Here is a 12,815-nt window from a genome sequence, read left to right on the forward strand (position 1 = left end):
GTCAATGAGATGGAAAATGTATTAAAAAGAGATAATTGTTGGAATTACATCATGTGTGGACTAGCAATCATCATTCTGTGTCCACTCAGTGCAGTAAATGGGAAGTTCCCACAAAGAGAAAATGAAAGTCAGTGTGTGACTGCGGCTGCGCGGTGACGCTAATTCATAACTGATCAGTAACATTTCAGCTTGTTTTCATCAGAATGTGGCTGTTTATACAGTAAACTGCAGAGTATTAATAGTCTAATTTGATTCACATCTCTTGTCCTTATAGACTTTTGAAAAAACACACACACAATACAATAAAAACAACGTGCTACAAACCACAAATGAAAATACTAATTAGAATAAAACTACCATAGAAATAAAACACAATCAATAAATGCTGGTTACTTTTCAGACTCTTCATGATGTACAGGACAAATATAATAGGCTACTAGTCTGTAAAATGAAAAGGTGAAGGAGAATCCTCCTTCAATATCAAAACTGGGTCATTCTTATCAACAATAAACTGTGTTTGATTTGATGTTTTTTTTTAGGTATTCTATTACAAGCATTGTCTTTGGTATTACTATATAGCAGTTTAGTCTTTTTTAATTCGTACCAGGCGTGTTATTTTAACTTTGCTGTGATATTTATTTATTGTGGGATAAATCTTTCTATACTGACGCAATATCAAATCTGAAATGTGTAACATGTTGTTATGTTTATGTTTATTTTGACCTTTGGACCGCGTGAAGTCACACAAGTGTTTCCCGCAGGTGTTTGGAAAATGAAAAAGGTGCACACTGATATAAATGAGGCGCTGCAGGTCTGCTCAAACAGATCACCAGGACTCATCTGAATTTGCGCTTCACAAAAGCAAATTATACCTTTTTAAAAATGATGAACAGGATTTTCTTTGCTTGCCTGCTCCTCAGTCTGTACAGCGCAGGATCCTCGCTGAGCTGCAGATGGTTGAGTCATAAATTCAAACAGCACACTGAAAACTCTTTGGAGCTACTGGATACGATGGTAAGTGTGCTTTTTAAAATGTTGTTTACAGTGATTGAGTTATCTTAATGGACTCACTTCAATTAGTCATCTGTACTTTAACACGTGATTTGTTTGTGTGTGATTCAGGCTAATAATTCCACCAACACCACTGAGGATGCTGAACTGGAGGTGGCCTTCCCTCATCGTCTGTACACTCAGGCGTCCAAAGCATCAGTAAGTCATCTTGAAATAAGTTTCTTTCTTTGTTGTTTTCAGAGAAAAGTGTGGTCACAGTTGTGAAAAAGTGACATGAATGTAATATGTGATTGTTTTGTTTCCTCCTTCCAGGCTGGGGAGCGTCTTGTTTTCATCGTGCAGGTTCTGAAGGAGTTGGCTAAATTGTTTAAGAAGGATCACAGCTCTGCATCATGGCAGAAGAAGACAGAGGAGGACTTTGTCATTGTTGTGAACGGGCAGATTCATGGTCTGCGTCCCTGTGTAAGTAGAGCCCAGTACTGGAAGAAGTACTCAGATCCTTTACTTCAGTAAAAGTACATAAGTATTATGTAAAAATAAAAGTAGGCTACTTGTTTTGCAGAAAATCAGGCTGTGACAATATTAAATTTGTTTAATAAAGTACATTATTATTACTGATGAATCAGTGTATAAGCAGCATTTTATTGTAATTATTTGATCTTCAGGATTTTATAAGAATCAGCAGATAAATCTGAAGGACTGTGATATGATAATTTGTGAAGGAAAGAAGAGAAAACAAACTTCTGTTACATAAAGCTTGTCATATTTCATGTCAAAAGAGTAAAAAAAGTAACTAAAGCTGTCAGATAAAATGTAATAGAGGATAAAGTACATTATTTCCCTCTGAATTGTGGTGTAGTAGAACTACAAAGTAACAGAAAAATTAAATACTCAAGTAACGTACAAATACTTCAAAACTGTACTTAAGTACTTGAGTTAATGCAATGTACTGTTACATTTAATTATATTTCTGTCACAGTGAAATCTTGTCTACATGTGTCCATTGTGACTGTGTGATGGAGATTTATTTGAATGAAGACGTATTTTCTAAATTATTTTGCTTCTGATTCATCTAGATTGGGAGTCACAGCCACAAGAAGAAAAACGATGACCTGACCAAATATTTCCACACTCTCTCAGACCACGTCAAGCGAATGGTAAGTTATCTGTCCCATTCACTTTGGTCTTAGATGTGAGACACTGTGGTTGGATGCATCCAGCATGTTGTAATAATAACTAGAAAATGCCATTTCTGTAGAAATTGCGTGTGATTGCTGAAAGCGAATTTAGATTGCATAACTGGAAGCTCAACACTATTGAAAAATCTACCAATATTAAAATCAGCAATGGGTGGAATTGAACCTACAACCTCATGTTTATAAGACAGACATGCTATGCACTGAGCTAACATGTCACACAGTAATGTCAGGCCAGATTCTGGTATTTAGCCTGTCAATTGCATGAAATTAACAAAAAAGCAGTTAGGCTCAGCTCATTAAGCAGATTGACATCACCTGGACTCCTTCATCCTTCAACTCTACTGAGTTCTGCCCTAAGCAGCGCTCAAACTCACAACCTTTGGATCTAAAAGGATTTGAGAAGTGACATGAACTTAAACCACTGGACTACTCAGAGAGGACTTAGAGAATCAGAAAAGATGTATTTAACAAGAATAGCAATCCACATTTTAGGTAATAATGTTGAGGTAAGCTAGAGTGGAATTGAATTATGGTACAGGATAAAGATGTGAAGCAACTTTGTACATGAGAGCAATATTATAGGGAGCACTGCAGTAAACAGGCATCGAACACACAACCTTGTCATCTAAGGGGTAGCTGATCATGAGGACAGTGTTCTAAACCACTGAGCCAACAGACATTGCCAGTAATGAGTGGAAAAAATCTCCATTTTGACGATGAAAATGTATTTACATTTTGAGAGAGAGGGGGCTTGTGGCGACATACTGAGGCAAGATATGTGCTCGAGAAGTTAAAATTGTGGGAGTGACAGCAGTTTAGAAAAATATTTCTGGTCTAAAATTATCTGTGCTCTCCACTGTGCCTGATCACATGACACACTGGTGAGACCTGAAAAAGTCTGAAAAACCCCTGACTTTGGGCTTAAATTGCTGAAAAACTACAAAAGATATCACTAAACAATATGGTAACTTTGAAAGTTCAAAGTTTTGTGAACATTTTACAGTTTGAATGGTGTCTATACGATAAGGGACTTCCGAGCAGTTGAGTGTCAAAGTGACCAAGGTTCAAACTCAGTTGGATGGTTCGTCCCATAAACTGCCTTTATAAATTTTAATGTTTTAAAAAATTATATAAAATCGCTGAAATATGTTACATTTCAGAAAAATACCAGCACACATCTGCTGAATGAGTTGCACAGATTGACAGTTGAATGGTTTTTATAACACAAAGTATGCAGCAGTTGAAACGTGGAAAAAAACGTATGGAAGACGGAATAAGAATAAAGAGTGAGAATGTTGCTTTCAGCAATCACACATTAATAATATTCTTCTGTCTGTAGGGTCACAGTGCTGAAGCGTGGGAGCTGATCAGGAGGGAGATCAAAATGCATCTATTCAGAGTCGACCAGCTGGCTTCATCTCTACTCACCAACAACTGAAACCTGTCAGTGTCAGACTGAGAATGTGTTAAATTATTTGTTTACATGCAGTTTATTTATTTATTTATCAGTTTATTTATCAGTTTATTTATTTATTTATCAGTTTATTTAATGAATTGTTTGCATATCAGTTGATTGGTTGATCATGTATCTTTCTATGTGTTGATTTTTAGTGTTGAGCAAAATGAAATGTATTTTTAAAGATTTTTTACATGTCATTAATTTTTTTTACATGTCATACATTTTTACAGCCAATAAAAAATGATGTATATGGAAATATTTTTGTTTTGTTTTTTATTCCTGTTGCATAAACAAAAGGAATGCAGATTTTCTTTTTAATAAGCACAAATACACATTTAGGGTAATTTCTATAGTAATACCTCTCATTAACATGTCTGATGATCATGCACCAGTACTTACACCTACTGTAAGTGCAAGATAGAAGTGATGTTAAATGGTCAAATCAGACAATTCAAACTGAAGAGTAAAACACAAGGCTGGATTATTAACTGAGCAAATCGAGAGGCCCCAAAATTCCTGGTTTACTCCACATCATTTGGGTCTACCTAATCTGATTAATCACAAATTTGTTATAAATTCACACCACTGAAGTAAAATATCAACCATGAACCTGGAAGAGGAACTCTGTGTCCAAATCCAGTTTTATGACCTGAATAGTTTCAGTTCATACCAGTGTATGTGCACTGGAGGCTTCAGCATCAGACTTGTGGAAGTTGTCTACTGGCTCTTGATTGGCTCCAAACTAGTTGTGATGTCACTAATCATATTGAACACTCCTTTAACTCAGATTTAAGGTGAGCACAGAGACACTTTCCCCCTTCGGCTGATGAATGTAAAAACAGCTTCTAGTGTCAAACTCTGCACAAACATCATTCTGCACAGAGAAAATCAAACCTCCAACCAGAGGAACAAGAAGAAAAACACTTTTGACTGGAGGAGGACACTTTTGATAACTGATTAGTTGTTTAATTTCTTTAATTTTTTAAGCTAAATTCCCAAAATTTCATTGGTACCAACTACTCAACTGTGAATATTTACTAATATTCACAGTTATTTATGATAATAAACTCAACATCTTTGGGTTTTTGACTGTTGTTCAGAAGAAATGAGAACTTTGAAAATGTTAACTTTGCTTCAGTGAATAAAGAATAATGACCATCAGACTGTTTTCTGACATTTTATACTCTGAACAATCGATTATTCAAGAAACTAATTGTCAGACCTATTGATAATGAGAATAACTGTCCGTTGCAGCCTGGAATAATACTAACTTCCAAGTTTTCTGTGTGCAGTTTGATAAAAACAACAATATAAAGTAAAACTATTCAGGTGTTTAAACTGGATTGTGACAGTGAGAGTTCCTCTCCCAGACCAGAGCAAGATGGAGGATGGAGGACCTGTCATGATTGATATTGTACTTCAGTGGTCCAAATTTATAACAAATTTGCCATTAATGAAATGATATGGCAAGAAGAAGTATTCATATCCTTTACTTGAGTGCAGCACTTGAGTAAATGTACTTCTTGTACAACTTATTTTTAAGTATTTTTACACTGTGGATGTGCTGCTTTTATCAAAGAGTCTGAATACTTCCTCCAGTACTGGCAACTTCCTAAAAAACAACATAAAACATCTCTTCCAGTATAGACCTACAGTGTTATACAGTAAGGACACTTAAAATACATTATATCCAATCAGTCCCCTGAATGCCCAGTTATTATTCCAAATGAAATAAATAAAAAGGAGAATAAACATATCTTAAAAATCACATATATCGTTAAAAAGAAAACATTTAGACAAAATTTTGTGAACAAACTTTCCATCATGTTTGATATCCTACATAATTATTTTCGCTTTAAAGGGACAAGAAGGAAAGAATATTAAATTCACAGACAAATTACAACCTTTGTCCCCTTATGCTCCCTACAAACACACGCTACAGTGTAACAAGCAAAAAATGGAAAGTTAATACATTACTAGTACCATAAATGTAGACGAAATTCCCAGGAATGCCGTCAGTTCTTCCATATATGTCCGGTCATTCTTCAGAGACGTGTGCTGTGATTGTCACCGCAGTATGAAAATGAACTGAGCGTCACTTTCATTTTCTCTTTAAGGGGAGCGCTTGACACCTGTGGCAGGTATGAGCACGCAGCGAACACGCCTACGGTCTGGATTATTGATGATTCATAAATGATTATGATTATTATTATGTTTCCTAATACACTCAGGCTGCCCCTCATACTGCACAGTCTGCAGATTAAAAGGGAGATGATCACTGCATCAAAACTAAATAAAAACATTCAATTTCTTGCCTCAAATGTCCAAAACACTGTAAAATATCGCAAAAATATTCCTATTGCTCCCCAGATTTTCCCTACATGTAGCTATGATGATGAATGATGAGCTACGTTTGTTTTCATGCATTTCTGAGGTATTGTACAATATGAACGTTCTACGTGGCGGCCTCTTATGACGTATATTCATGTCTCTGTGATATTTTTAATATCTGGCGTGATATTTTAGATATATGCTTTAACATTTATTAAGTTATAAGACAGTAAGACGTAAGGAAAATCAAAAAATGGGACAATAATTTAAATCCGAAATGTGTGACATTATACGTGTGTTGTGGTTTATTTCGACTTTTGGAGCGCGTCAAACCCGCAGGTCATGTTGAGAATTTCCCGCAGGTGTTTGGAAAATGAAAAAGGTGCGCGCTGCTATAAATGAAGCGCTGCAGGTCTGCTCAAACAGATCACCATCACAGATCACAAGATCTGGATTTACTCCACACAAAAGCAAATTATACCTTTTTAAAAATGACCAACAGGATTTTCTTTGCTTGCCTGCTCCTCAGTCTGTACAGCGCAGGATCCTCGCTGAGCTGCAGATGGTTGGCTCATAAATTCAGACAGCACACTGAAAACTCTTTGGAGCTACTGGATACGATGGTAAGTGTGCTTTTTAAAATGTTGTTTACATTGATTTAGTTATCTTAATGGACTCACTTTAATTCATTGTCTGTACTTTAACACGTGATTTGTTTGTGTGTGATTCAGGCTAATAATTCCAACAACACCACTGAGGATGCTGAACTGGAGGTGGCCTTCCCTCATCGTCTGTACACTCAGGCGTCCAAAGCATCAGTAAGTCATCTTGAAATAAGTTTCTTTCTTCAATTGTTTTTAGAGAAAAGTGTGGTCACAGCTGTGAAAAAGTGACATGAATGTAATATGTGATTGTTTTATTTCCTCATTCCAGGCTGGGGAGCGTCTTGTTTTCATCGTGCAGGTTCTGAAGGAGTTGGCTAAGTTGTTTAAGAAGGATCACAGCTCTGCATCATGGCAGAAGAAGACAGAGGAGGACTTTGTCATTGTTGTGAACGGGCAGATTCATGGTCTGCGTCCCTGTGTAAGTAGAGCCCAGTACTGGAAGAAGTACTCACATCCTTTACTTCAGTAAAAGTACTTGTTTTGCAGAAAATCAGGCTGTGACAATATTAAATTTGTTTAATAAAGTACATTATTATTACTGATGAATCAGTGTATAAGCAGCATTTTATTGTAATTATTTGATCTTCAGGATTTTATAAGAATCAGCAGATAAATCTGAAGGACTGTGAGATGATAATTTGTGAAGGAAAGAAGAAAAAACAAACTTCTGTTACATAAAGCTTGTCTTATTTCACGTCAAAAGAGTAAAAAAAGTAACTAAAGCTGTCGGATAAAATGTAGTGAAGGATAAAGTACAATAGTTCCCTCTGAATTGTGGTGTAGTAGAATTACAAAGCAGCAGAAAAATTAAATACTCAAGTAATATACAAGTACTTCAAAACTTTACTTAAGTACTTAAGTAAATGCAATGTACTGTTACATTTAATTAGATTTATGTCACAGTGAAATCCTGTCTACATGTGTCCATTGTGACTGTGTGATGGAGATTTATTTGAATGAAGATGTATTTTCTAAATTATTTTACTTCTGATTCATCTAGATTGGGAGTCACAGCCACAAGAAGAAAAACCATGACCTGACCAAATATTTCCACACTCTCTCAGACCACGTCAAGCGAATGGTAAGTTATCTGTCCCATTCACTTTGGTCTTAGATGTGAGACACTGTGGTTGGATGCATCCAGCATGTTGTAATAATAATAATAATATTCTTCTGTCTTTAGGGTCACAGTGCTGAAGCCTGGGAGCTGATCAGGAGGGAAATCAAAATCCATCTATTCAGAGTCGACCAGCTGGCTTCATCTCTACTCACCAACAACTGAAACCTGTCTGTGTGTTAGACTGAGAATGTGTTAAATTATTTACTTACATGCAGTTTATTTATTTATTATTCTATTTATTTTCTAATGTCTTTATTTATTTATCAGTTTATTTATTGAGTTGTTTTAGTAACCAACAGCTGATTGGTTGATTGTGTTGATTTTTAGCATTGAGCAAAATGAAGAATTTTTTTTTTTTTACATTACATCCCATGTTTATTTATTTATTTATTTATTTATTTATTTATTTATTTATTTATTTATTCATGTATTTATTCATTTATTGATTGATTGATTTCTCAGTTTATGTATCAGTTTATTTATTTATTTATCAGTTTATTTACTGAACTGTTTGTGTATGTGTTGCTTTTTAGCGTTGAGCAAAATGAAATGTATTTTTAAAGATTTTTTACATGTTATAGCCAATAAAAAATTATGTAAATGGAAACATTTTTGTTTTGTTTGTTATTCCTGTTGTATAAACAAAGTGAATGCAGATTTTCTTTTTAATGAACACAAATGCACAACAGGAACATTTAGGGTAATTTCTACAGTAATACCTCTCATTAACATGTCTGATGATCATGTACCAGTACTTACACCTACTGTAGGTGCAAGATAGAAGTGATGTTAAATGGTCAAGTCAGACAATTAAAACTGAAGAGTAAAACACAAGGCTGGATCATTAACTGGGCAAAGCAAGAGGCCCCAAAAGTTCAGTTTCACTCCACATCATTAAGGTCTATCTAATCTGATTAATCATAAATTTGTTATAAATTCGCACCACTGAAGTGAAATATCAACCACAAACCTGGAAGAGAGACTCTGTGTCCAAATCCAGTTTTATGACCTGAGTAGTTTTAATTAATACCAGTGTATGTGCACTGGAGGCTTCAGCATCAGACTTGTGTAAGTTGTCTACTGGCTCTTGCTTGGCTCCAAACTAGTTGTGATGTCACTAATCATATTCAACACTCCTTTGAGATTTAAGGTGAGCACAGAGACACTTTCCCCCTTCGGCTGATGAATGTAAAAACAGCTTCTAGTGTCAAACTCTGCACAAACATCATTCTGCACAGAGAAAATCAAACCTCCAACCAGAGGAACAAGAAGAAAAACACTTTTGACTGGAGGTGGACAGTTTTGATAACTGATTAGTTGTTTAGTTTGTTTAATTTTTTAAGCTAAACTCCCAAAAAATCACTAGGACCAACTACTCACCAACTATTTATGATAATAAACTCAACATCTTTGGGTTTTTGACTGTTGTTCAGAAGAAATGAGAACTTTGAAAATGTTAACTTTGCTTCAGTGACTAAAGAATAATGACATCAGACTGTTTTCTGACATTTTATACTCTGAACAATAACTGTCAGACCTATTGTTAATGAGAATAACTGTCCGTTACAGCCTGGAATAATACTAACTTCCAAGTTTTCTGTGTGCAGTTTGATAAAAACAACAATATAAAGTAAAACTATTCAGGTGTTTAAACTGGATTGTGACAGTGAGAGTTCCTCTTCCAGACCAGAGCAAGATGGAGGATGGAGGACCTGTCATGGTTGATATTGTACCTCAGTGGTCCAAATTTATAACAAATTTGCCATTAATGAAATGATATGGATCAAACTGGAGGCTTTTGGGGCCCCTGGAGGTCTGCTGTAAGTACTGTTCCATGATCATCAGAACTGATTGTGAGAGGTACGTGTGCATCAGAGCCTGAACAACACCTCACATGTTCCTGCTGTTTGACTTTACTCATTAATAGAAAGTCTGCATCGTCTTTGTTTATGGAACAGGAATAAAAAAAACAAGAAAAATATTTCCAACTGCAGGGAGAAGTATTATTTGTTTTATTAGCTATAACATGGTATCCCATGTACATACAGGTAAAAAATATATATATTTCATTTTTCTCAATGCTAAAATCAACACATAGAGAGACACATAGTCAACCAATCAACTGATAAATACACAAACAATTAAATCAATAAATAAATACATACAAATAAAATATAAATATAAATACAAATAAATACATTAATACATAAATACAAATAAATAAATAAACTGCATGTAAGTAAATAATTTAACACATTCTCAGTCTGACACTGACAGGTTTCAGTTGTTGGTGAGTAGAGATGAAGCCAGCTGGTCGACTCTGAATAGATGCATTTTGATTTCCCTCCTGATCAGCTCCCAGGCTTCAGCACTGTGACCCTACAGACAGAAGAATATTATTAATGTGTGATTGCTGAAAGCAACATTCTCACTCTTTATTCTTATTCCGTCTTCCATACGTTTTTTTCCACGTTTCAACTGCTGCATACTTTGTGTTATAAAAACCATTCAACTGTCAATCTGTGCAACTCATTCAGCAGATGTGTGCTGGTATTTTTCTGAAATGTAACATATTTCAGCGATTTTATATAATTTTTTAAAACATTAAAATTTATAAAGGCAGTCTATGGGACGAACCATCCAACTGAGTTTGAACCTTGGTCACTTTGACACTCAACTGCTCGGAAGTCCCTTATCGTATAGACACCATTCAAACTGTAAAATGTTCACAAAACTTTGAACTTTCAAAGTTACCAGATTGTTTAGTGATATCTTTTGTAGTTTTTCAGCAATTTAAGCCCAAAGTCAGGGGTTTTTCAGACTTTTTCAGGTCTCACCAGTGTGTCATGTGATCAGGCACAGTGGAGAGCACAGATAATTTTAGACCAGAAATATTTTTCTAAACTGCTGTCACTCCCACAATTTTAACTTCTCAAGCACATATCTTGCCTCAGTATGTTGCCACAAGCCCCCTCTCTCTCAAAATGTAAATACATTTTCATCGTCAAAATGGAGATTTTTTCCACTCATTACTGGCAATGTCTGTGGGCTCAGTGGTTTAGAACACTGTCCTCATGATCAGCTACCCCTTAGATGACAAGGTTGTGTGTTCGATGCCTGTTTACTGCAGTGCTCCCTATAATATTGCTCTCATGTACAAAGTTGCTTCACATCTTTATCCTGTACCATAATTCAATTCCACTCTAGCTTACCTCAACATTATTACCTAAAATGTGGATTGCTATTCTTGTTAAATACATCTTTTTCTTATTCTCTAAGTCCTGTCTGAGTAGTCCAGTGGTTTAAGTTCATGTCACTTCTCAAATCCTTTTAGATCCAAAGGTTGTGAGTTTGAGCGCTGCTTAGGGCAGAACTCAGTGGAGTTGAAGGATGAAGGAGTCCAGGTGATGTCAATCTGCTTAATGAGCTGAGCCTAACTGCTTTTTTGTTAATTTCATGCAATTGACAGGCTAAATACCAGAATCTGGCCTGACATTACTGTGTGACATGTTAGCTCAGTGCATAGCATTTCTGTCTTATAAACATGAGGGTGTAGGTTCAATTCCACCCATTGCTGATTTTAATATTGGTAGATTTTTCAATAGTGTTGAGCTTCCAGTTATGCAATCTAAATTCGCTTTCAGCAATCACACGCAATTTCTACAGAAATGGCATTTTCTAAATAATATTACAACATGCTGGATGCGTCCAACCACAGTGTCTCACATCTAAGACCAAAGTGAATGGGACAGATAACTTACCATTCGCTTGACGTGGTCTGAGAGAGTGTGGAAATATTTGGTCAAGTCATCGTTTTTCTTCTTGTGGCTGTGACTCCCAATCTAGATGAATCAGAAGCAAAATAATTTAGAAAATACGTCTTCATTCAAATAAATCTCCATCACACAGTCACAATGGACACATGTAGACGGGATTTCACTGTGACAGAAATATAATTAAATGTAACAGTACATTGCATTAACTCAAGTACTTAAGTACAGTTTTGAAGTACTTGCACGTTACTTGAGTATTTAATTTTTTTGTTATTTTGTAGTTCTACTACACCACAATTCAGAGGAAAATAATGTACTTTATCCTCCATTACATTTTATCTGACAGCTTTAGTTACTTTTTTTACTCTTTTGACATGAAATAAGACAAGCTTTATGTAACAGAAGTTTGTTTTCTCTTCTTTCCTTCACAAATTATCATCTCACAGTCCTTCAGATTTATCTGCTGATTCTTATAAAATCCTGAAGATCAAATAATTATAATAAAATGCTGCTTATACACTGATTCATCAGTAATAATAATGTACTTTATTAAACAAATTTAATATTGTCACAGCCTGATTTTCTGCAAAACAAGTACTTTTACTGAAGTAAAGGATGTGAGTACTTCTTCCAGTACTGGGCTCTACTTACACAGGGACGCAGACCATGAATCTGCCCGTTCACAACAATGACAAAGTCCTCCTCTGTCTTCTTCTGCCATGATGCAGAGCTGTGATCCTTCTTAAACAACTTAGCCAACTCCTTCAGAACCTGCACGATGAAAACAAGACGCTCCCCAGCCTGGAATGAGGAAATAAACAATCACATATTACATTCATGTCACTTTTTCACAGCTGTGACCACACTTTTCTCTGAAAACAACAAAGAAAGAAACTTATTTCAGGATGACTTACTGATGCTTTGGACGCCTGAGTGTACAGACGATGAGGGAAGGCCACCTCCAGTTCAGCATTCTCAGTGGTGTTGGTGGAATTATTAGCCTGCATCACACACAAACAAATCATGTGTTAAAGTACAGACAATGAATTAAAGTGAGTCCATTAAGATAAATAAATCACTGTAAACAACATTTTAAAAAGCACACTTACCATCGTATCCAGTAGCTCCAAAGAGTTTTCAGTGTGCTGTTTGAATTTATGACTCAACCATCTGCAGCTCAGCGAGGATCCTGCGCTGTACAGACTGAGGAGCAGGCAAGCAAAGAAAATCCTGTTCATCATTTTTAAAAAGGTATAA

The 12,815-nt window shown here is 35.6% G+C and overlaps 3 protein-coding genes across 3 annotated transcripts; 2 read left to right on the top strand and 1 right to left on the bottom strand.

Moving 5' to 3' along the window:
• Positions 1–882: 882 nt before the first annotated feature.
• On the top strand, positions 883–3,648 carry LOC137172603 (interferon a3-like). The gene is made up of 5 exons (XM_067577109.1): positions 883–1,014; positions 1,123–1,209; positions 1,324–1,473; positions 2,088–2,168; positions 3,550–3,648. The coding sequence occupies exons 1-5, from the start codon at positions 883–885 to the stop codon at positions 3,646–3,648; spliced, it is 549 nt and encodes a 182-aa protein (XP_067433210.1).
• Positions 3,649–6,491: 2,843 nt separating this feature from the next.
• Positions 6,492–7,952, top strand: LOC137172004 (interferon a3-like). Its single transcript, XM_067576252.1, has 5 exons — positions 6,492–6,623; positions 6,732–6,818; positions 6,934–7,083; positions 7,666–7,746; positions 7,849–7,952. The coding sequence occupies exons 1-5, from the start codon at positions 6,492–6,494 to the stop codon at positions 7,945–7,947; spliced, it is 549 nt and encodes a 182-aa protein (XP_067432353.1). The 3' UTR covers positions 7,948–7,952.
• Positions 7,953–10,032: 2,080 nt separating this feature from the next.
• LOC137172002 (interferon a3-like) lies at positions 10,033–12,799 on the bottom strand. The gene is made up of 5 exons (XM_067576250.1): positions 12,668–12,799; positions 12,473–12,559; positions 12,210–12,359; positions 11,547–11,627; positions 10,033–10,164 (listed from the first exon to the last, which is right to left on the bottom strand). Exons 1-5 carry the CDS (start codon positions 12,797–12,799, stop codon positions 10,066–10,068), a joined length of 549 nt encoding a protein of 182 aa, XP_067432351.1. The 3' UTR covers positions 10,033–10,065.
• Between the last annotated feature and the right edge of the window lie 16 nt (positions 12,800–12,815).

This window comes from Thunnus thynnus, chromosome 20 (genome assembly GCF_963924715.1).
Source record: "Thunnus thynnus chromosome 20, fThuThy2.1, whole genome shotgun sequence".
NCBI classification, from domain to species: Eukaryota; Metazoa; Chordata; class Actinopteri; order Scombriformes; family Scombridae; genus Thunnus; species Thunnus thynnus.

Excerpts from the sequence above, each read along its gene's own strand:
- LOC137172004 (XM_067576252.1), top strand. The coding sequence starts at position 6,492 with ATGACCAACAGGATTTTCTTTGCTTGCCTGCTCCTCAGTCTGTACAGC. Across the intron at positions 6,624-6,731 it reads TGGAGCTACTGGATACGATG|GCTAATAATTCCAACAACAC; the intron begins GTAAGTGTGCTT and ends TGTGTGATTCAG. Across the intron at positions 7,747-7,848 it reads CAGACCACGTCAAGCGAATG|GGTCACAGTGCTGAAGCCTG; the intron begins GTAAGTTATCTG and ends TTCTGTCTTTAG.
- LOC137172002 (XM_067576250.1), bottom strand. The coding sequence starts at position 12,799 with ATGATGAACAGGATTTTCTTTGCTTGCCTGCTCCTCAGTCTGTACAGC. Across the intron at positions 12,560-12,667 it reads TGGAGCTACTGGATACGATG|GCTAATAATTCCACCAACAC; the intron begins GTAAGTGTGCTT and ends TGTGTGATGCAG. Across the intron at positions 12,360-12,472 it reads CTCAGGCGTCCAAAGCATCA|GCTGGGGAGCGTCTTGTTTT; the intron begins GTAAGTCATCCT and ends TCCTCATTCCAG.
- LOC137172603 (XM_067577109.1), top strand. The coding sequence starts at position 883 with ATGATGAACAGGATTTTCTTTGCTTGCCTGCTCCTCAGTCTGTACAGC. Across the intron at positions 1,210-1,323 it reads CTCAGGCGTCCAAAGCATCA|GCTGGGGAGCGTCTTGTTTT; the intron begins GTAAGTCATCTT and ends TCCTCCTTCCAG. Across the intron at positions 2,169-3,549 it reads CAGACCACGTCAAGCGAATG|GGTCACAGTGCTGAAGCGTG; the intron begins GTAAGTTATCTG and ends TTCTGTCTGTAG.